Raw genomic sequence first — 22,844 nt, forward strand, 5'->3', positions numbered from 1 at the left:
TAGAGACTGGAACAGGATGTACCCTCTTCCCCATCTCCTTCTAGGGATGGGCCTCTTATGTCTACAGTGCAATTAAAAACCCAGGGCTAGCTACTGCCAGCTGTCTGGGACTCTGGTGAAGGGGCTATTTAATTATGGGGCAGATGTTTGGGCTCAGACTACAGCCTGGGCTCTAGGACTCTGCAAGATAGCCTAATCCTGGTACAATTTTCAAACAGTGTTCAGATTACCAATGTCCTGCCTACCCCCTGAGGAGGTCCCCCCTCACACCCTGTCCCCATGGAACACTAAAACAGCCTCCTCCTTCAAGAAGGAATTCCAGTGGGTAGAGAAAACTGAGGGGACTCAGGATGGAAGAGGGCTCAAATGAATTAGATGTTTCAGAGGGGGAGCAAGGGGAGAGGTTTCAGCACAGCATCACTGCTGGTGGGGAGCCCTGTTTCTCTTTGCCTCGCTACATTTTTCTCCAAAAAACATGCTTTTGTTATTAGGGCATGAAGATGAAAGAGGAGATATAACACATAGACTGCTTGTGATGGGGTAGAGTTTTATTTCAGGTAGGTTTCAATAAGGGGGCCTGTCTTTTACCTGTGTAATTAAATAAAAGGGTGTATAAAACCCCTCCCCTCTAGATTTCTATCTAGGTTTCTATCGGCATTGCAACGTACTACACCCAACCCCTCAAATAAAAACAAGAGAGATTTGGAATAAGAAAGAGTCATGACAGAGGTGGTTAGATAAAGTTTGCCAAAAAATTGTGAAATTTTGTTTCTGGTTTTTATCAAATTGTCATTTTTGACAAAAGTTTCCAACTACAGCTGGTTATTTAACTATTTTCCATTCTTGCTTTGCACTGTGGTCAGGAATAAAACTCCTGCTAACAGTACTACCAACCCCAAGCATTCAGAAATCATGGGTCAGGCCCGGAAATCATGAGACTGGTGTTTTAAAAATAACTAATCTGGGAGTATTTTTGTTTGCTGTTTTTTTGACCCTGGAAGATTCATATTTTCAAGCTCTTCTCCACAGCCCTGAGGACTATAAACTTACCTTTTAAAATTAAAGCTGAAATGTTCATGTAATCAGAAGACTGGTGGGGCTTTAAAAGAAAAGAAAAACCTGCCCCAACAAAACAAAGAACACCACATATTACCAGACTCCCAGTAAAATCACAGGCAGTGGGCAAGGTGGATTTTCAGGAAGATACTGCTAGCTGCACCACTGACACCAGCATCCATCCTTCTGACAAGATTTAAAACAAATAAATGCCATGGGTAACCTTACTGGCTCTGTAGAAAGGAGAAGGATTGGGTGTGGACCCTCAAGGCTGGGGATTGAAGTATGGGAACTACAGCTGGTATCCAATGCAGCAGCGTGTGGCCTCAGCAACATGGGTTACCCCTGAGTGCCTAAAACCTGTGTCCTTCACTCAGGCCATTGGCTCCGCAAACAACATTCCATCAAATTCACTCCTCTGGGCCCTCATCTTCAGGAGTCTTAGTGAGCCGAACCAGGGAAACTTAAAAGCTCATTTCATGCTCCAGGATCGGTCTACCCCAGTGCTGGGCACGGCGTGGGCTTGACGAGAGCTGGACCAGCACTACCCTCTCACCTATCAAACGCACCTGCAGGGCAGGGAGCAGGCGCGCTGCTGGAGCAGACCTGCAGTACCTGTTCTGAGGAGAAGAAGCAGTTTCCCACGGGGCTATCCTCCTTTTGTGCAAGCAAAGCAACCGAACGCCTGTTCCCCCCACTCCCCATCCCCTGCAAGCTCTGCAATAGGATGACCAGATGTCCTGATTTTATAGGGACAGTCCCGATTTTGGGTCTTTTTCTTATATAGGCTCCTATTACCCCCCACCTCCTGTCCCGATTTTTTCACACTTTCTGTCTGGTCACCCTACTCTGCAATGCCTGAGCCGCTCCTGTCTTCTGCCTGTGCACTGGCACCAGCTAGAGAGCAGTAAACCCCTCCTCTCGGACCAGGGAAATAGCTCCCGCCTCCTGGCCTGATCTCCCCAGGGGACAACTTGGGACTTTGCTCTTGCTTGAACTCCCCGCTCAGTTCGGTCCTTGCCACCACCCGGGGCGGCTTTGTATTCCCCGTACAAAGGAGGAAACAACCCGCTCTCCCGCGCACGGAGGGGCAGGTGCAGCAGCAGAGGAGAGGTCTCGCTCTCAGGCAGCTGGCAGCGAACCAGGCGAGAGCCTGCGCCGCATCCCCCTTAGAGCCCGGGCGGGCAGAGCGGAGGAGCGCGCGCGCGCAGGCGGGCGCGGGGGAAGCTGCTGCTGGCCTGTGTGCGCGCCTGCCTGGCTCGCGGCCACCGGCACCCAGCTCGGGTTGCATCAGACAAATCTCCCAGCTTGGGCCGCCTCCCCCTCTGCCCCTGCTTGTCCCCGGGAGCGGGGCACAGGTGTTCACTTCGCCCCCGCGCTGCTGCAGCTGCTCCCGGCAAAGCTTCGGACCTGCGAGCCGCTGGCACCAAAGATCCTGCAAAAATGCTGTGGAAAGCTCATCAGCTGTTGAGGAAATTCTCCACCACGGCCACAGTGAGTGTGTGAGGATGGGTTCCCCCAAAGAAAGAGCTTTGCAGGAGGCCGTAGCTCAGGAATGAGCAATAGGGTTATGGGGGGGCGGAGGGTGCAGGGTCAGGACAGACTCAGTGGGACTTGGCAAATATATTGCTTTTGCTTGCAAGACTGTGAGCATATATTTGTTTTCCGTATTTGGATGAGAAGCCTCAATAGCCCAGAAATGGGGGGCGGGAGGGGAGGACAAGTCAGCTGTGCTTGGGCAATACCTCTTCCAGGAAAGGATAAAAATAGGCCGAGATGTTATCCCATGAATTTTGGCACTGGACGGTCAGAGGTCCCTTCAGGGGGTATTTGACTTGTTTACCAGAATAGGAACATCTTGCTTTGCCAGACTCTGGTGGATCTCGGTATTATGGCGCGGATCTCGGAATATTCTCTGACACCATGCTGTGTATCGCAGACGTCTGGGAGCTGCGACGAAGAAAATCGATGATGCTTTTGTAACATCTTTGCTTTTCAAGAATATGAACTGGCAATCATGTTCTCACGGGAGTCTGGGCAGGGGAGGTCAGCGGTGCTCCGAGGCTGTAATTGCTGCGAAAGACGGCTAAAGATCTACTTCTCAAAAGGAAATAGCCAGGCTTGTTCCCACTACTGTAGTCAAACTGGGAACAGGCATGGCTATTCCTTATTAAGAAGTAAACCTTCAGCTTCTGCTCCAAATGCTGGCCTTGGAGGCGTGTCAGTTTGTGAACATCAGTTCTTACACTCTGCCTGTAGAGAATTAATGCAAGGCGCGGCGGACATTTGTCTGTCTGGTGTTGGATTAAACTGCATAGCTCTGCTGGGAGACTGTGATAACGATCCACGCTGTTCTTTATGGCCGGTTAAATGTGTCCCTTAAAATTTGATGTAAAGTAGACGAGATGCTTTGGGCACTCTGGTTAAGATTCATGGATGCGGCTGAATGCAGTTGGGGGGGGGGGGTTTTCTCCCCCCGAAGCCCGCTCTGTGTTTCATATTTGACAGCATGACCCAGGGTGAGGACGGCTGTTTGCCTGCTGGGGAATCTGCTTTGAAGGGTTTTTACAGTAAGAGACTTTAGCCAAGCTCTTTGGAATTGCATCAGCAATGTGAATGATGACTGACACGCTGCATACAGAGATATGGATGGGGAGAGGCAGTGCTATTGGTTTTCATTCAGAGGAGCAAGGCTTTAGTGCACGAATCCTGACACTAGGTAGAATTAAAGTTACCATGTTAATGTATCCTTTGAGAAGCCTTTTTCATCGTTTTTAAAGAGATGTAGCATAAAAAATATTTCCCTTGTCATCAGTAACAGTGTCTAAATTCTTGAAGAGAATAAATATAATATTGTAACCAGAATGGGAGCTATTGAAAATTAATCTGCAGAGAAATTGAACTGAAAGCACTACCAGTGAAACATGTTAGAGGTGCACACACCACAGGCAATTCCAGAAATATTTGTTATTTATAACAATGAAATGAATACCCTTTGCAACGTTAACTTTTCTCTTCACAAGGAGAAACTGTAGCATGAACACATTTTCACTTTTTAGTGATTTGCTTTTGATATGAGACTTGTAAGACTATTAATATATGCAGTGCTTGTGTATTCTTATTTTGTGTTGCAGGAGGTGCATGGGAGAAGAATAAGAATCAGAATGGACTAAATGTTGAAATGCTGTGTGTCATATAAACAGCCATTAAAATAAACTCTAGTAATTTTATTTTATGTAAGGTAAATCAATACCATAAAATCAATGGATATTGTAGCCAATATTTTCAAAGTATGTGCCTAAAAAATTAGGCAGCTATATCTCTATTTATATCTACATAAAAGAGGACTGATTTTCAGAAATGTTAAACATCCACAACTTCCTCTGAAGCCAATGGAATCTGTGGATGCTCAACATCTCTTAAAAGGAGGCCATTTTTATTTAGATGCCCAAGTGTGGATTTGGGTGCCTATCTGTGTACATCACCTGTACAAACTAGTTTTCAGGTTGTGTGCTCTACACCGATCTTGTTCTCTGCATCTGGCTAGGGAGAATCATATCAAAGTAAAATGAGAGTGAATTTTGAGATCTTCCTATGAGTATTTTTATCCTTGTTATAATACACCCCTGCCCCGATATAATGCTACCCGATATAACACAAATTCAGATATAATGTGGTAAAGCAGCACTGAGGGGGGGGGCTGCATGCTCCTACGGATCAAAGCAAATTCGATATAATACTGTTTCACCTATAATGCGGTAATTTTTTTTGGCTCCCAAGGACAGCGTTATATCGGGGTAGAGGTGTACAAGCAAAATAATACCATAAGGAAGAAAAAAGAAAGCAAAACCAAGTTCAACAAATGGAAATTAAATAAGAATGTTCAGACACTTTCCAAATCCCTGATCCTCTGCTCACACAGCTTTGTAAGACCAGGGATATTCTCCATGTTAACAAAATTCCTCTAGAAGTTCCCTTGCAATAAAAATAAAAGGGCTCTATACCTTGTAAAATTGAGCCATCTCTCTGTCATCAGTTTGAGCTCCACTATTTTCCAGGCCTGTTGGGATAACTCCAAAAAAGAAGACGAGAAGAAGTCCCCACCAATAATGAATAATCAAGAACCTTCCCATGAGAAGCAGTGCATCTGATAACTTTGTATGCTCATTGTCAGCAAGGTGGTTACAAGGGAAGCTCAACATTGCCTCCATAGTACCAATACATGTGTCCAAAGCAATGACAAGTCCATAATCAGCAATGTATATGAGGATTGCTCTTATTAATATATCACCATATGCCACCTGCATGATTTGATAGCATGTAGTGAGCTCCTGTTTAGGAACTAGACTATAGGACCTATCTTTTTAGTGATCCATCCCAGAGGTGGCATTTCAGTGAAGAAGTAACTACCAGGCTGTCCTACATTCCCCCATAATTTTACAGAATTTACACTTTTATGCAGTTCTACCATGTCTCCGTATCATTTTGCTGCAAGGAATTTCCACTCTCAAAAGACTAGCAAGTTGTGTAAACAGTTTTAGAGGAAGATCTTCCAATTCCAGAACAAGACACAGGTTTGCAGTAAGATCCTCAGCTATGTCACTCAATTGGTACTTTTAAATAGGACAAAAGGAAGCAACCAGAAGTAAAGAAAGGGATTTGTGGCCTGATCCTGCAATCCCCGTCTTGTATGGGACTCCATTGAACCCAATAGGAGTTCTATGCCTGGAGGACTTGTGATTTGGCTCTTACTTTCTACTAGCTGCAAATATATGTGACCATACAATACAGGATTGCATTAGCCATACTGAATGTTAATGGAAACTATGTTTGTGTCAATTCAAGGGAGAAGTTATTCAAGAATAGTTGGTCATAGAGAAGTTATATATCCTTCATGCTGGGAAAATCATTTTCAGTCGATCAACTTACTACGTACGCGATATCATGTAGTTGGCTTGTTGTCAGGTTAATCTTCTTGTTCAACAGAATGCAGAAACGTAACTGTGTCTGTGTGTATGCATGCAGTATGCATGTATGAGCATTCTGTGCTCTTAATTTTACTTCATATTTATTCTCTGCTGCTTTAAAGATTACATCCTCTCTTTATCCCTAACCACTTCCTGGCTCAGAACTCTGCTAAACATAGAGAAATCTGTTCTCAGTAACAATTTTGGGCCAGATCCTCAGCTAGCATGAACTGACGTAATGTTGCTCCATTGACTCCAGTGGAGCTACACACTGATTTACAGCAGCTCATGATCTGGAATTGTAATTTGTGTGCAGCTCCATGTAACATAAGAATCAGATTTATGTACGTATAAATTATTAGTGAATAGAGATATAAGTTTATGATTATGGAATATATGTTATTAAAAACTTGACCGGTGGAAACAAAACTGCTCTTCTGAATTAAGATTTTGAGATGAGTGTGCTATTTCTAAAATATTTTTCAAGCCCCATTTACTTAGACATTGATCATACTTATTGACTTAAAATTGCTGGTGCAGTTTTTCTTGTCTTAGTTTTCAAGAATGCAAAACAATGTGAATTTCCAAGCATAAATGGCAATTGTACAGGCAAATTGGCTAACTTCCAGACTTGCCTGCCCAGCTGCAGTTTGCTCTCTGAATCCAGAGTTTTTGTAGTTTCAGACTCCTAAATGCAGAAGCTGGCGAAGCTAAAAACTCAGACACATAAAAATACATGCACAGTTTTAGCTTCTGTTAAAGTCCCTTCAGAAATTTGGCTATTCAAGTATGCCTCTCACACTTACTTTTTGTTTTCAGGAAAGGAAGAGTTTAACTCTTCTGATGGTACTTAATTGGTCATGATTTGTGGATGATAAATGATCTATGTGGACTTTTTGTTAACTTCATTTGCTGGTAGTCCTTATTTAGTGGGGAATACACTGAAAAAGAAAAATACAAGTCTAAAAGTACTACTTCTGTGTACTTGAGGTGCTATTGAGTGACAGTTAACAAGAGAACAAATGTAGAACAAGTAACTTGCATCAGGAGGACTTTCTCTAATGTTTTTTCCATCACATCTATGGTGCTGCCATTGTCAATTAACATTCCATAGAAATCAGTGGATTTCATACTGTACCAGATACATTCAGTAGCACAGCAGGTGAACACTTCTTGAACTTGCCTGGAGTGTTCATAAACAGTTAAATGGTTAGAAAAACCCAATCTCAGATTTTTATAACTGGGACTGTGTTTCTGAAAAGCGGAAGCTGAGGTGATGAAGCACTGGTAGCAGGAGTTATCTGTGGCCATGTTGCATTGCCAGGATATAAAAATTTCAAGGTATAATGTGCACGTTGTAATTTAAAACAGGAAAGTCTTGTCTACACTAGAAAAATATGTTGCCATATTATAGCTGTTAGCACCAATAGTACAACTGTACTGGAGGTAGCAACGGTATACACGCCAATGTAGACAAGGCTCCGGCATTTTTACTACTCCCATCACACTGGCAACTTAGCACTGCTGCAGCTGCACCAGTGCTTTCTGATACTATAATACAGGATGACTTTTTCTTTACTGTTGCAACCTATGGGCCAAATTTTACTCTTGGCCAAATTCATTTCCTGTTGTCTTCACTGCAAGTTGCATGCACACACCCAAGAGAACATTATGGCTCAAAATAGCGCTACAGGAATTTTCCTAATTCATGAACATTTCCTGTATTCATGAACATCCTACCAATTTTTAAGACCTCTTTCTGGGGCTAACTGTGTAGCTGAAATACAATTTAAAATGGATCATTTCATATTTAAAAAATAAAAAAAGAGGACACTTGGCGGGGCCCTAGCCCTGCCCCTTTCCCAACCCCGGCCCCATCCCAACTCCGCCCTTTCCCCGCCCCTTCCCCAAAGTCCCCGCCCTAACTCCGCCCCCTCCCCTGAGCTCCCCGCATTCCCCCTCCTCCCTCCCAGCCACGCAAAAAGGGCTGCCCGAGCGCTTCCAGCTTCACGGTTTGCTGGGCAGCCCCCAGACCCTGTGCCCCCAGCCGGCGCTTCCCCAGCGCAGCTGGAGCCCGGGAGGGGAAGCGCTCAGCTGGGGGCGCAGGGTCTGGAGCAGGGCCGGCTCCAGGCACCAGGCAACCAAGCACATGCTTGGGGCGGCACCTGGTAAGGGGCAGCAAATTTTGGGGTGGCGGGGAGCAGCACGGCACGGCATTCCGCGGGGGGGGCGCTCCAGCGCGTGGCGCTTGGCGGGGGGGGGTGGGTGGTGCGGCGCTCGGCGGGGAGGCGGCGAGGGGCGCGGCGCTCGGGGGGGGAACTCGGCGGGGCGGCGCTTTTTTTTGCTGCTTGGGGCAGCAAAAAAGATTAGAGCCGGCCCTGGTCTGGAGGCTGCCTGGCAAACCGTGAAGCCTGGTAGCACTCGGGCTTCGGGCAGCCCCCATGCCTCCGGACCCTGCGCCCCCGGCCGGGCACTTCCCCTCCCGGGCTCCGGCGGCTGCTGTGCTCCCTGAACTCCTGGGCTCTGTAAGCGCCGAGCTGCCCGAGCGCTACTGGCTTCGGGCAGCCCCCATGCCTTCGGACCCTGTGCCCCCGGAGCCCGGGAGGGGAAGTGCCCAGCTGGCGGTGCAGGGGTCCGGAGGCATGGGGGCTGCCTGAAGCCGGTAGCGCTCGGGCAGCTCGGCTCGTACAGAGCCCAGGAGTCAGGGAGCACAGCAGCCCCCGGTGCCCACTCTAAGGTAAGTCAGGGAGTATTTTTCCCGGACATGTTCGGCTTTTTGGAAATCCCCCCCAATGGGGGTTTGATTACAAAAAGCCGGACATGTCCGGGAAAAAACACATATGGTAACCCTAATTTCATGACATTTGCAAAAAGTACTGCAACTGACTCTTCATCATGAAATGGTTTGTTGTTTATTTCAAAGTATTATATCTTTCAGTACCTGAATGTTTGCTAATCTATACAGGATTTGTAAGTCACTCATATGGGCAGTTCAAATCCTCTGGGACCCAAATGGTGGCCCTAGTGGTTGTGGTACCCTTGTGTCCCAGCTTCCCTCATGAAGAGGCAGCATCCCCTGGTAGGAGAGAAGCTAGAACCTAGAGATATCCCCTCAGGGAAAGAAGCAGGAGTTGCACCTGACTTTCAAATGGCATGTATAAAGAGAGCAGAGTCCTAAGAAGGCTCCTGCTGCAGCTGCTAGGACAAAACTGTTTCCCGCTCTCTGAAGGATTGCTACAAACATATGTACTTTTGTTTGCTTGTTTTTAGGGCTGTCAAGATTTAAAAAAAATAGTTGTGATTAATCGCACTGTTAAAAGAATGCCAATTTAAATATATTATAAATATTTTGAATGTTTTTCTACATTTTCAAATATTGATTTCAATTATAACATAGAATACAGAGTGTACAGTGCTCACTTCATATTATTATTTTTGATCACAAACATTTGCACCGTAAAAAAAATAAACAAAAGAAATAGTGTTTTTCAATTCACTTCATACAAGTACAGTAGTGCAGTCTCTTTATCCTGAAAGTGCAACTTACAAATGTAGAATTATTTTTTCCATAACTGCACTCAAAAACAAATCAATGTAAAACTTTAGAGCCTCCAAGTCGAAGCATGAATGGGCATCTGAACGTTTAGCATATCTGGCATGTAAATACCTTGCAGCACTGGCTACAACAGTGCCATGAGAAAGCCTGTTCTCACTTTCAGATCACATTGTAAATAAGAAGCGGGCAGCAGTATCTCCCATAAATGTAAACAAACTTGTTTGTCTTATCGATTGGCTGAACAAGAAGTAGGAATTGAGTGGACAGTACTACAAAGATCTGTTATGTGAGGGAAGGACTTTGGAACTGGGCTCAGTCACTGATGCCTTGAGTGGCTTGAACTAATGTGACATTGAACATAGTGTCAAGTCTATTGACATTTGTCATTCTTAGAAAATATTTCGATTTTCCTGCAAGAATAATAGATTAAATTAGAAGTTAGAGGGCATATTCCAGAAACTTGTGGCAGAAATAGCTAGATTTTGCTAAGAGTCTGTTTCAAAGATAAGATTTCATGGTTTGTCAATCGTAGGTAGGATTTTGTTATGCCTTTTTGTAACAAGCAGTGCATGTACCTGGAAAGACTTCTGCTGATGCAATAATAAAGGAGGTAGTAACAAAACCAAGTGACATTTCTATGCAAAGAAGTATGGTCTTGCTAAATTGCAGATTATATGTACTTCTTAAGAACGAGGTGGAAAAATGGGTCATTTATTTTTTTCCATTATATTGTTGGGACAGAAAGACACTATTGCTTTACAAATCAAAACTAACATTGGCTAAGAAAGAGTAAGACAGAATTACATGTAGCAACGTATCTTTTCTGCATCCTAAAATGTAGTTTGCTTTAACTCTTGTTGACAGGCTTATCAACGTAAGCTAAAGCTAGCTCTGATAGGTCAGAGTATTTTTGGTCAAGAAGTGTATAGACACCTGCAGAAAGAGGGACATAGAGTCGTGGGAGTGTTCACCATTCCAGACGTGAATGGGAAAGCTGACCCTTTGGGTAAGTATAATCAATCGCAATGTGAGTATCATCATTGTGCGTAAGCACAGTTAACTTGCTTCTCCATGAGAGGGCATTGTCCTTATGGTAGTCATTTGTACGTATAACCAGAAATATAAATCTGTGCCATGATTTTTGGCATAATAAAATAATTAACCTGGTATGCTTATTTCAGTGTTAAGTTAAATTCTATCTAGAGTTAATTGTCATGGGCTATACCACCACCTTACGATCTGCCCCATTTAAAGAGCATCTCATAGTTGCATTGCCCTGGGAACAGCTTGAGAAGCAGAGTGTCATTCAGAGCATCCTGCTCTGGGGAGGAAGTTAATTGCTGGGGTGCCAGGTAGGGTTACCATACGTCCGGTTTTTCCCAGACATGTCCAGCTTTTTGGTAATCAAACCCCCGTCCGGGGGGAATTTCCAAAAAGCTGAACATGTCCAGGAAAAATACTCCCTGGCTTACCTTAGAGCGGGCGCCGGGGGCTGCTGTGCTCCCTGACTCCTGGGCTCTGTAAGCGCCGAGCTGCCTGAGCGCTACCGGCTTCAGGCAGCCCCCATGCCTCCAGACCCTGCGCCGCCAGCTGGGCGCTTCCCCTCCCGGGCTCCAGCTGTGCTGGGGAAGCGCCAACCGGGGGCACAGAGTCTGGGGGCTGCCCAGCAAACCGTGAAGCTGGTAGCGCTCGGGCAGCCCTTTTCGCGTGGCTGGGAGGGAGGAGGGGGAATGTGGGCGCTCAGGGGAGGGGGTGGAGTTAGAAGGGGGACTTTGGGGAAGGGACGGAGTTGGGGTGGGGCCGGGGGTGGGAAAGGGGCAGGGTCAGAGCCCCGTGGAGTGTCCTCTTTTTTTATTTTTTAAATATGGTAACCCTAGTGCCAGGCCTATATTCAGCCCAGTATGTCATCTGGTTTGCTGGCATAGCTGTGCTGTCTAGCACATTGAGACATGCGTCCAAGACTCTGCCTGTCCTCGGCCCCAGTCTCTCCTGACTACCTGTATGGTCTGGAGATGAAATAGCAGTTCTGCAAATCCTGCTTCCCATTGCGCACTGCAGCTTATGGTACAAGCAGACCATTCAAGAGAGTAAAGGGACAACTTATCCCCCCTTACTCCATTGCATAGGCATATAGGTATGTTCTAGTCCTTTAGAAGTAATAGTTGCTGATTGATCATATTTAGTAGTGTACTTGTGCCGTATAATTCTAACACTGAGTCTAGAGTAACAAAGGAGTTGCTTTGAAATGGCTGTCTTAATTATAACTTTATTTTTCTCCATGGTGCCACAACAGTTAGTTAATAAGATTAACAACTACAACCACCAAAACACAATGAACCTTAGTGGCTAATCAGAATTTTAAATTACATTTAATAAACTGTTTCCAGTCACTCAGAATTCCCTGACATGTTGTTACAGGACTTTTATTAAGGAAAAGTCAACCATAAATTTTGCTTATTCAGGCAGTAACCATTCCCAAACTTGTGATTTGCTTTCAAGTTTATTAAATTCTATAGTCTGTCTCGTTTAAAATAAAATTACAAAGCTTTTCACAGTTAGGAAGAATTAGGTGAGCTCTACTAGCTTAATAATAGATAATTCAGCTAGCTATGGGAAGGTACTATAGAAAAAGGTTGCAATACTATGCAACCAAAGCAGTACTCACTTGGGCAAAACTTTAATTGATTTCAATCAATTATTTATTGTAGCTTGGCCGTAAAATTAGTTTATTGCACACTAGGTGACAAAATTTGGTTTGGGCTGATAGCTGCTGCATTTTACACTCAAATGATTCAAAATAGTTTCAATTTAAGGTGGAATTTGATGATGATATTGTATGGTCAGTCAGCTGAGATTTTATTTCTAAAAGCAGAGGCAATATATGTGCAAGGACTATAGTTCAAAGAATTTTGTAAGGATTTACATCACACATGCATACTCCCAATATACAGTGTGAAATACATGCCTAAATAAATATCTTCTGAAGGCTACTTTAATACCATCAAGATTTATTGGGTAAAACTCCACTTTTTATTTATAAAATGAAGAGATTTATAACCTAAATTAAATTAGATGGATTCTCGGGTCCACTAAGGCCACATTGTGCTTCATCTCCTGTCCCACAGGTTTTTTTAGATGCAAATGTGTCAAGGTGTAGTGTGGGCTCAGAAGAGTTCCTCTTGCAAGCTTTAATGGGCCTGTACACTCTATTACAATAGATTCTACAACATAATAGACCATGTGTCCTACCCTAATTGGTGGGGTATTGGGTCAGTCGTGCAACTGGATTTATCTAGTGTATAATAAATTCTGTTGCCTAGGTTTAGTGTACTTATTTCTTCTCTACTTTGCAGTTATTCCTGAATGTGGTTTTCTTCTTCATTTCAGAGTGGTAGCCGTGTTAGTCTGTATCAGCAAAAAGAACGAGGAGTACTTGTGGCACCTTAGAGACTAACAAATTTATTTGAGCATAAGCTTTTGTGGGCTAAACCCCACTTAATCAGATGCATGCAGTGGAAAATACAGTAGGAAGATATATATACACAGAGAACATGAAAAAATGGGTGTTGCCATACCAACTATAACGAGAGTAATCAATTAAGGTGGGGTATTATCAGCAGGAGAAAAAACCTTTTGTAGTGATAATCAGGATGCAGCCTGTTGCACCTGATAACTGGCAGTTACACATTCCAATTTCTGCATCTGGCTTTTGAGGTCAATTAGAGTTTAAACATGGAAGAACTTTGGCTCATTTAGGCCTAGTGCAGGAACGCTTCATCGACACTCGTGGTCTTCCACCCTCCCGAGTTACCTAGGGTTATGCCTAATGACACCAACAACTCCCTCCTTTGAGAATACTCAACAAGCTTTTGGCTGAGTTTTCTCATATTCTGTGGACAAGATACGATTGAGTGCCATGGAGCTGGGGTTATAAATGAGAGGGTATGTCGGGACTTTTGGGGAACGGGGGGCACAAAGCTTACGGAGGAGCATTTTAAAACAAGCAATCAGGAGGAGGGTGACCAGGCATAGTACCACACCTGTGAGGAGGAGACGCATAAGGCCACCCCCCAGTCCTCCCGGGTCGGGCAACCAACTCCAAAGGGAATCGAAAACCGTGGGTTCCCTTTCCTGGGCCTTCCACTGCTCAAAAGCCTGTTTGGCCGACAGGACATGCTTGTTAATGTCCTATGAGTTTTCCAGGACATAAGTACAACATTCACTTCCAATAAGGGCACACACCCTGCCCTGAGAGGCTAAAACATAATCTAAGGCCTGTCTGTTTTGCAGGGACAGCAACTGGAGCTGGTAAAGCTCTGAGTTAAGGCTCTTCTCTATGGCCAAGGTTTCATTGGCGAACTTGGTGAGAAACATAGAGAGCCAATGATAAAATTGAGCCAGCCGTCCCACCCCATAGGATGGGAGGAGGATCATACCCAACCTGTCTCCTTCTGTAATGGGCTCTGGGGTGGCATACAAAGATCTACGCTGTCTGGGACGGCCAGGGGGCAGTTTAGGGATGACACAAAGGGGAGGGGCAAGATATCCTAAATAGCAGTTTCCATACCACTGATGCGGTAGCCACTTATAGGCAGAGGTACCGCAAATGTAAAAGGAGTGGTCATTCCCTACCAAGCCATTATAACCGCTACTTCACCTACTTGTTTGGGTGTCAGTAAACGGTCTGAACTGGGTGGTAGAGTCGGATTTGCCGTTAACATAGACAGGGACGGAAGCGTTACTGTCAGGGGATAAGTAATACTGACAGATGCTATTTTCAGCGGGCCAGGTGTGATTGCTAGACTTGAACTGTCGATAGCACACCAACCCGGGGGCCACTGACCGCAGCCTAATAGGGGAAGGGAGATGTGTTGAGTTGGCCTGCGGCTTCCAGGGGTCGTCCCTTAATGCATACTGGGATTCAATGGTACAGTTTTGTGACAAGGGGGTACCCGGGGTATTTTTTCCCCTACTGAACCATCCCCAGCAGATATCTGACCAATTTTGGGGGACCACCCTCCAAGGTAACCCTGCCGCGTGGTGCGGGATTTGGGAGCATATCTAGAGAGGTTAAACTCTTGGGCAAAGCAAACCTTCAGGGCCTCATACGTATTTGTTTCTAAGTTGATAGGGATTTTTCTCCATCCCGCATGTGCCTGGGGGGAAACGGGAGTCAATGAGAGGAGTGCCCCTATGGCAAAGAGTAACACAGTGGCAGACCCTGGACCTGATTCCATTTTGGGCAGGTGACCCTGGGGTCTAACAATTACAATTCCCCAAATACCCACAAAATAACAATTACCAATAGCAGGCAGACTAAAAACAAAAGGGACCAGGCCACCAGGTTAGGCCGGCCCTGTGAAAATAAACACAACCAATGCTCAGAGTTTTCGCTGGGAGTGTGCTGCAACTGTCCAAAGAGGTCACAGGACATTCCCAGCAGACCTTATTGTCTTTTGAATAACAGTTTAAGTCCCAGGTCGTCGCTGGCAGTCTTTTCCGTAGGCTGGACGGTCCACCGTTCAGGAGCGGGCACTGCTTTTAGATGAGAGTGATGGATCCAGTTTTTGTGTCCCTCAACCTTTGCTGCTGTGTGCAAGACCAGCAGGACAGTGTGGGGCCCCTTCCACTTCTCTTGGAGAGGCTCGTCCTTCCAGGTACGAATGAGAATGGAGTCACCTGGTTGCAGGGAGTGGACAGGGGCATCCAGCGGGAGAGGCTGCAAATCTTTGGTATACCTGTGGAGAGAACAGAGAACAGCAGACAGAGAGCACATGTACTGAGATAAGAAGCCACAGCCTACCTCCCACTCCCCTAACAGAACCGGTGTACCGTTCATAGGCCATGCCCTTCCAAACATAATCTCGAAGGGACTGAGCCCTAACCTGCCCTTTGGGAGAGCGCGAATGCGGAGCAAAACAAGGGGTAAGGCATCAGGCCACCGTAGGGAAACCTCCTGGCAGACCTTTGAGAGATGTCGCTTGAGTGTCTGATTTGTACGCTCCACTACCCCACTGGCCTGCAGTCGCCATGGAGTGTGGAGCTTCCAGGGGATTTGCAGGGCATCCGATATCTTCTGAACGACTTGAGATGTGAAGTGTGTTCTGTTGTCAGATTCCATCCACTGGGGGAGTCCGAAGCAGGGAATGATCTTGACAAATTTAAGAGCCACCGTTTTGGCAGTGTTGTTTCGGCATGGGAAGGCTTCAGGCCATCCGCTGAATCGATCCACCAAGACAAGGAGGTATCTGAACCCTTGGATTCGGGGGAACTCAGTAAAGTCTATTTGCTAAACCAGTTCCGGGCCTGGGGTAGGTTCCAGAGTGGCTGGTGGCACTGACACTCCCGGTCGAGGGTTATTTTTTTTTGGCAGATCAGACATTCAGCCTGTACCTGGAATGCTATGAGTCTAAGTCCAGAGGTTAGAAAATAGTTACTCATAAGCTGGGTAAGAGCCTCTTTGCCGGAGTATAATTTTTTTTTCTTCACCAGGGTCAGTTCTTAATGTCTTTTGTAGTCAGGAATTCCTGGACTTTGTGGTTTCAATGAAGCAAGTGTTCCTTCTTTTCTTTTCCTGAAACAGTGTGGTTCAGCATCATACAAGGGAGAGGTTACTAGCACATTACCCTGTAATGGTTTTGCTTCTTTTAGAAAAATCCAGAGGCACAGTAGGTCTGTCAGTAGACAAGGGAGAGGTTACTAGCACTTCACCTTGTCCTTTTTTTTTCTTCTTCTTCTTCTTTTTCCTGCTGTCCAGAAGGCACAGCAGAGCTAGAAGGAGAAATAGGCTTATCATCAGTCCGAGAGGGGCCTTTTTACAGTGAGAAGCATGGGTCCAGGTAGGCAGTCCTTGGCACTTCACAGCGGTGTTGGTGGTTAACAGGATTTAGAAAGGGCCTTTCCAGTGTGGAGCCAAAGCAGTCTTTCGTTGATGGACTTTACGTAGACTCAGTCTCCTTGTTTCAATGAATGGCAGGGCTGCTAGGGTCTTTGGTTAGCACTTCTTTTATCTGTGAGAAAAGAAACCTAACACATTTCATTAATGCCTGGCAGTGTTTTGCAGATCTCATAGTTGCTTGGGCACATTCAGGCCCCCCTTTTCTTGGTTGTCAGCCAAGTCTTAGCTGTGAACAATGTCCTTAGATGGGGCCAGCATCTTATCTTTGGACTGAACTTGCTAGCTATTTTTTTCCTCAGTTAACTTGTTCTGTTCTTTTTCCTTTTGACAGTTCAAGTGCACGGGTTAAGGCTACCAATTCAGCCAGGTGGGCTGATGTCCCAGCAGGTAAACCCTCTGCTTCCACGGTTTCGTGGAGAGTTACAACAGCATAGCCCGCCCTCCTTTGTCCGTTTGTAACAGTACTACTGCCGTCGGTGTACCACTCACAGTCTGCATTAAGGAGCGGTTGATCTTTTAAGTCCGGACGGCTGGAGTATTGGGCATCTATGACCTCCAAACAGTCGTGTTCTTCTTCGAGTGATTGTTCACGTCCATTACACATTAGGTGTGCGCACGCCGCGTGCACGGACGTCGGAAACTTTTTCCCTCAGAGGCTCCCGTCGGGCCGGCAGGGCTCCCCCCTCCCGCCAGAGCGGCACCCCACTCTAGGGTATATATATCCCTGCAGGCCCGACCCTCCCTCAGTTCCTTCTTACCGTCCGTGGCGGTGTTGGAACAACTCTGTCTCTCGTCTGAGAGTGTCCCTTAGCATAGTCGTTAGTGTTATCTTTACAGTTATCAGTTCTTTAGTAGTTAGTGTTAAGCTTGGCAATTAACAGTTCTTTAGAAATACTCAAACTTCTTGTATTAGGTGTTTGGTCAACCCCGGCACCGGCCCTGGGCGGCGGGGCATGCCGCACGCCCAAGGCTTCAAGGCTTGTGCCACGTGCTGTAAGCCTATGCCATTAAGCGATCCACACGACTCGTGTCTCTGTTGCCTGGGGGAAGCACACCAAAAAGAGCGCTGCAAGATCTGTAAGGCTTTCAAGCCCAGGACTAAGAAAGAGAGAGACTTTTGCCTTAAGCAGCTGCTCATGGAGACGGCGTTACAGCCCTCCACTTCGACGGCACCGTCAGCCTCTGTGCGGAGTGCCCCGGCATCGGTCCGTGATCCGGCGCCAGCGGGACACCCTAAGCCCACGGCACCGAATCAGCGAGAACACCTCCGGCACCGGTCGTCTTCGCCGACGAAATCGAAGGGCCAACCCAACGCCCGAGGACGCTCCCCGCATAAGAGGGCAGCGCCCACGAAGACCTCGAGTGCGCCTAAGGCCGTTGCGGCCCCGACACAGGTCCCGGTGTCAGTGGCTCCGGCACCGAAAGGCCCGTCGAGCCCCGGGATAGGCGCGTCGAGTGAGGAGGAAGGGCTGGAGGAGCTTTTGGAACAGCCCTCCACCCCGGACACATTTGAGGCAGCAAAGGACCTCATTGAATTGTTCACTAAGGGCCCCATCCAAACTAAAGACGTTCCGCCGAGACTGCCATCCAGAGGCAAGCCGGCAATGGTGCGCCCATCATGGTCGCCATCTTGACACCGTTCATGGCGCCAGTCCCGGTTGAGCTTCGCCTCGGTGGACTCCCAACTTCCCTTCGCGCAGAGAGCTCCACAGCCGTTGGGCCTCAATAAGCGGCCGGCACCGACCCAGCAGCCCTACTCGAGTAGGCACTGGGACGTGTCAGTTACACGATCCCCGAGACCGACCACCCGTAGTTGTTCCCGATCCCGTGGTCACCGGTACTGATCCAGGTCCAGATCGGCAAGACGCTACTCCAGGTCCCGGTCACGGAGGCACTACTCTCCGACCCCGGACCGGCACCACCCCACGGCACCGCCGTGGCCTTCCAGATCACCGTCTGTGGTTTCGGAGGCAGACTCGGGCCGGTACGGCGGATATGCCCACAGGGCACAGGCCAGTAGGGACCACGAAGCCGCTTGGCATCCTCAATGGGGCCAGCCAGGAGAATGGCTATTCTGGACCCCTTGGGCCTACCACCAGCAAGGCCCCCCGTCCAGGACCTCGAGATCTGGGCCCTCGGGACACCGGTCCCGCTCTCCGCAGTGGCGCCCGCCCTCTCGAAAGGAGGCCACGGTCTCCAGACCACCGGAGTGAGAAGGAGCAGACTCGGCACCGAGCCCGGTACCGTCTCAGACCCACGTCATGGGATGGGCCCCAGAGGAGCGCCCAATCAGTGAGAAGTTGCAGGAAGACGAAGATGCGCAAAAGGCCCTGACCTCTTCCTCCTCACCAGACGAAGCTGTGGCGGTTACAACAGTGTCTGGCCCTCCTCCGATTGATCATCGGGCGCACCAGGACCTGCTCCGCCGTGTAGCCCTCAATCTGGGCTTGCAGGTGGAGGAGACGGTAGAGCAGGAGGACCCCATGGTTGACATCTTAAGCCCGGAGGGCCCCTCCAGGATCGCGCTCCCGATCATAAAAACGGTCCAGTCCAACTACAAAACAGTATGGCAAACACCGGCCTCCAGTGCACCAACTGCGAAAGGCGTGGAGAGGAAATACTTCGCCCCATCTAAAGGGTTTGACTTCCTCTTCTCTCACCCAACTCCCTGTTCGCTGGTCATCTCTGCGGTCAACGAACGAGAGCGTCATGGCCAGCAAGCCCCGGCCCCCAAGGCCAAGGAGGCGAAACGCTTGGACTTATTTGGGAGAAAGGTCTACTCGTCCGGGGGCCTCCAGTTGAGGATCACTAATCAGCAAGCGATTCTGAACAGACACAACTTTAATTCTTGGGGATCAGTCTCCAAGTTTAAGGAATCCCTGCCTCAGGACTCACAACCCGAGTTTACAGCTCTAGTGGACGAAGGGAAGGCGGTAGCCAAAACCTCCCTACAGGCCTCCCTTGACTCCGCGGACGCAGCTGTGAGGACAATCGCGTCAAGGGTAATAATGAGATGCTCGGCATGGTTACAGGCTTCCGGCCTTCCCCCAGAGGTGCAAAACACCCTCCAAGACCTTCCGTTTGAGGGGTCAGGCTTGTTTTCAGACCAGACGGATGCCAGACTACATAGCCTCAAAGACTCTCGAGCAACCCTCAAGTCATTGGGAATGCATACCCCAGTGACACAGAGGAAACCCTTCAAGCCCCAACCACCACAGAGGCAGTACCACCCTCGTCCTCGACAAGAACCGTACCGCAGACGTGGCAGGGATAACAGGCGGAGACGTAACAATACGCCTAACCAGGGCCAAAATCATGGCCAAGGCAAGCCGCAGCCAGGAAATAAACCAGGGTTTTGAAGCTGCAATCGACGGCAAGGGAACCACACTCTATTCCGGATCCACCTCTATGTTTCAGGGACCGCCTGTCCCGTTTTTACCGTGCTTGGTCACATATAACATCGGACCGCTGGGTCCTGCGCACGGTGGAGGCGGGCTATACCCTTCAGTTCTCCTCGCCCCCTCCCTCCCATCCCCCAACCCCGTCCCTCTTCAGGAACCCCTCTCACGAGCAACTCCTCATGGAGGAGGTGCAGACCCTCCTCACTGTAGGAGCAGTGGAAGAGGTCCCCCCAGACCTAAGGGGGAAAGGATTCTACTCCAGGTATTTCCTGATTCCCAAAGCAAAAGGGGGCCTCCGTCCCATTTTGGACCTACGTGGACTAAACAAATTTCTGGTCAAAACACGTTTCCGTATGGTCTCATTTGGAGCTATTATCCCATCCCTGGATCCGGGGGATTGGTACGCTGCCCTCGATATGAAAGATGCGTATTTTCACATCGCCATCTGCCCGGCCCACCAGCGGTTCCTGTGCTTCACCATCAACCAGCGCCATTTTCAATTTACGGTCCTGCCCTTCGGCCTGGCAACGGCCCCACGAGTGTTCACAAAATGCATGTCCGTGGTGGCAGCTTTTCTTCGGAAGAGAAGGATGCGCGTGTACCCGTACTTGGACGACTGGCTCCTCGCAGGCAGGTCGGAGGCCGAGGTCCGCTCCCACTTGACGCTGGCTCTACAGGTGTTCTGCAAACTCGGCCTACTGGTCAATGTGCCCAAGTCCTCACTGATCCCCATGCAGAGACTGGACTTCATAGGAGCAGTCCTGGACTCGGTGGCAGCGCGGGCAAGTCTTCCAGTGTCATGGTTCTTGGCCATTCAAAGGGTTGTAGGCTCTGTCCAACAATTTCCCATGACTACGGCCAGGTGCTGCATGCAACTCTTGGGGCACATGGCGGCCTGCACACATGTAGTCAGACATGCCCGCCTAAGACTCAGGCCATTGCAGTTGTGGCTAGCCCAAACGTATCACCCCAACAGAGACCCTTTAGACCTGGTGGTGACAATCCCGGCTTGGGTGTTGAACTCCCTCCGCTGGTGGCTCGATCAGCAGCAGGTTTGCGAGGGGGTCCCCTTCGCTGCCCCACAACCCACTCTGACGTTAGTAACAGATGCATCGGACCTGGGTTGGGGGGCGCACCTGGGGGACCTGCGGACCCAGGACTAGTGGTCCAGGGAAGAAAAGTTGCTTCACATCAATCTGAAGGAGCTAAGGGCGGTTCGCCTCGCCTGTCAGACCTTTCACGCCACCATAGAAGGCCACAGCGTGTCAGTTCTGACGGACAACACTACCGCCATGTTCTACATAAACAAGCAGGGTGGGTCCTGATCCTCTCCCCTCTGTCACGAGGCGCTCCGGCTATGGGACTTCTGTATAGCCCATTCAGTCCACCTTATCGCAACATATCTCCCAGGGGTCCAAAACGGGTTAGCAGACCGCCTCAGCCGGTCCTACCACATGCACGAATGGGCGTTGAAACGGGACGTCCTGTGTTCAATCTTCCAGAGGTGGGGGTTTCCCCTGGTGGATCTCTTTGCCACCAAGGACAACAGCCAATGCCCTTAGTTTTGTTCGTACCAGAACCTCAGCCCGGGCTCGTTGGCAGATGCCTTCGCGATCCCGTGGGGCGGGAGCCTGAGGTATGCCTTCCCTCCATTCCCGCTCATCCACAAGGTCCTCCTCAAGACCCGCAGGGACAAGGCGGCAGTCATCCTCATCGCCCCGGCGTGGCCACGCCAGCATTGGTTCACGACCCTGCTGGAATTGTCCATATCCGCCCCGATTGCCCTCCCCCTCCATCGCGACCTCTTCACACAGGACCAGGGTCGCCTACTCCACCCGAACCTACCGTCGCTACATCTCACGGCGTGGTATCTCTCTGGCTAAACGATACGGAGCAAAGGTGCTCTCACCAGGTCCAGCGAATTCTCCTTGGTAGTAGGAAGCCCTCCACAAGAGCAACCTAACTTGCCAAATGGAGAAGGTTCTCCCACTGGTGTGAGCCTCATCACATACAGCCTCTGCGGGCCTCGGTCCCGTCAATTTTGGACTACTTGCTGGACCTCAAACGTCAAGGGCTTGCCCCCGCCTCAATTAAAGTGCATCTGGCTGCCATATCGGCGTTCCATCCTGGGGAGTTGGGAGTTTCGGTGTTCTCCAACCCCACAGTAGCCCGATTCCTCAAGGGACTGGAAAGGGTGTTTCCCTATTCGCGCCCACCGGTCCCTGCGTGGAATCTCAACCTGGTCCTAACTAAACTCATGGGGCCCCCTTTTGAACCCCTAGCCTCTTGCTCCCTCATGCACCTTTCATGGAAGGTAGCATTTCTCGTGGTCATCACATTGGCCAGGAGGGTATCGGAATTGAGAGCCCTCACTTCAGAACCTCCTTATACAGTTTTTCATAAGGATAAGGTGCAACTGAGGCCACACCCTAAATTCCTTCCAAAGGTGGTCACGCATTTTCACATGGGCCAAGACATTTGTCTACTGGTGTTCTTCTCTAAGCCCCATACGGACCCCAGCCACCGCAGCCTGCATGCCCTCGATGTCCGTAGGGCCCTAGCATTTTATCTAGAGCGGACCAGGCCATTCCGCAAATCAACTCAACTGTTTATTGCCATTGCGGAGCGAATGAGAGGCCTGCCTATCTCAACGCAACGCTTGTCAGCATGGATTGTGCTTTGCATACGCACGTGCTATGAGCTCGCCAACGTACCAGCCCCGGAGATCCGGGCTCACTCGACTAGGGCCCAAGCGTCCTCGGCGGCTTTCTTGGCGCAGGTTCCACTCCAGGAAATCTGTAAAGTGGCCACCTGGTCGTCGGTGCATACGTTCATAGCCCACTACGTGATCCATCATCAAACCAGGGAGGACGCGGTGGTCGGCAGGGCTGTCCTTCAATCGATTGTTCCTTGACTCCTACCCTCCTCCAATGGTAAGCTTGTGAGTCACCTAATGTGTAATGGAC

The 22,844-nt window shown here is 48.5% G+C and overlaps 1 protein-coding gene across 2 annotated transcripts in view; it reads left to right on the forward strand.

Moving 5' to 3' along the window:
* The first annotated feature begins 2,006 nt into the window (after positions 1 to 2,006).
* ALDH1L2 (aldehyde dehydrogenase 1 family member L2) overlaps positions 2,007 to 22,844 on the forward strand; it is a 64,834-nt gene continuing 43,996 nt past the window's right edge. Inside the window, exons 1-2 of one of the 2 annotated variants that reach the window (XM_034778381.1) lie at positions 2,007 to 2,550; positions 10,444 to 10,585. In XM_034778381.1, coding sequence (XP_034634272.1) covers positions 2,500 to 2,550; positions 10,444 to 10,585 — 193 coding nt within the window. In that variant the 5' untranslated portion in view covers positions 2,007 to 2,499. The remainder of the gene's footprint in view (positions 2,551 to 10,443; positions 10,586 to 22,844) is intronic. The other variant, XM_034778400.1, reaches the window with a different exon arrangement.

Source organism: Trachemys scripta, chromosome 1 (genome assembly GCF_013100865.1).
Source record: "Trachemys scripta elegans isolate TJP31775 chromosome 1, CAS_Tse_1.0, whole genome shotgun sequence".
NCBI lineage: Eukaryota > Metazoa > Chordata > Testudines > Emydidae > Trachemys > Trachemys scripta.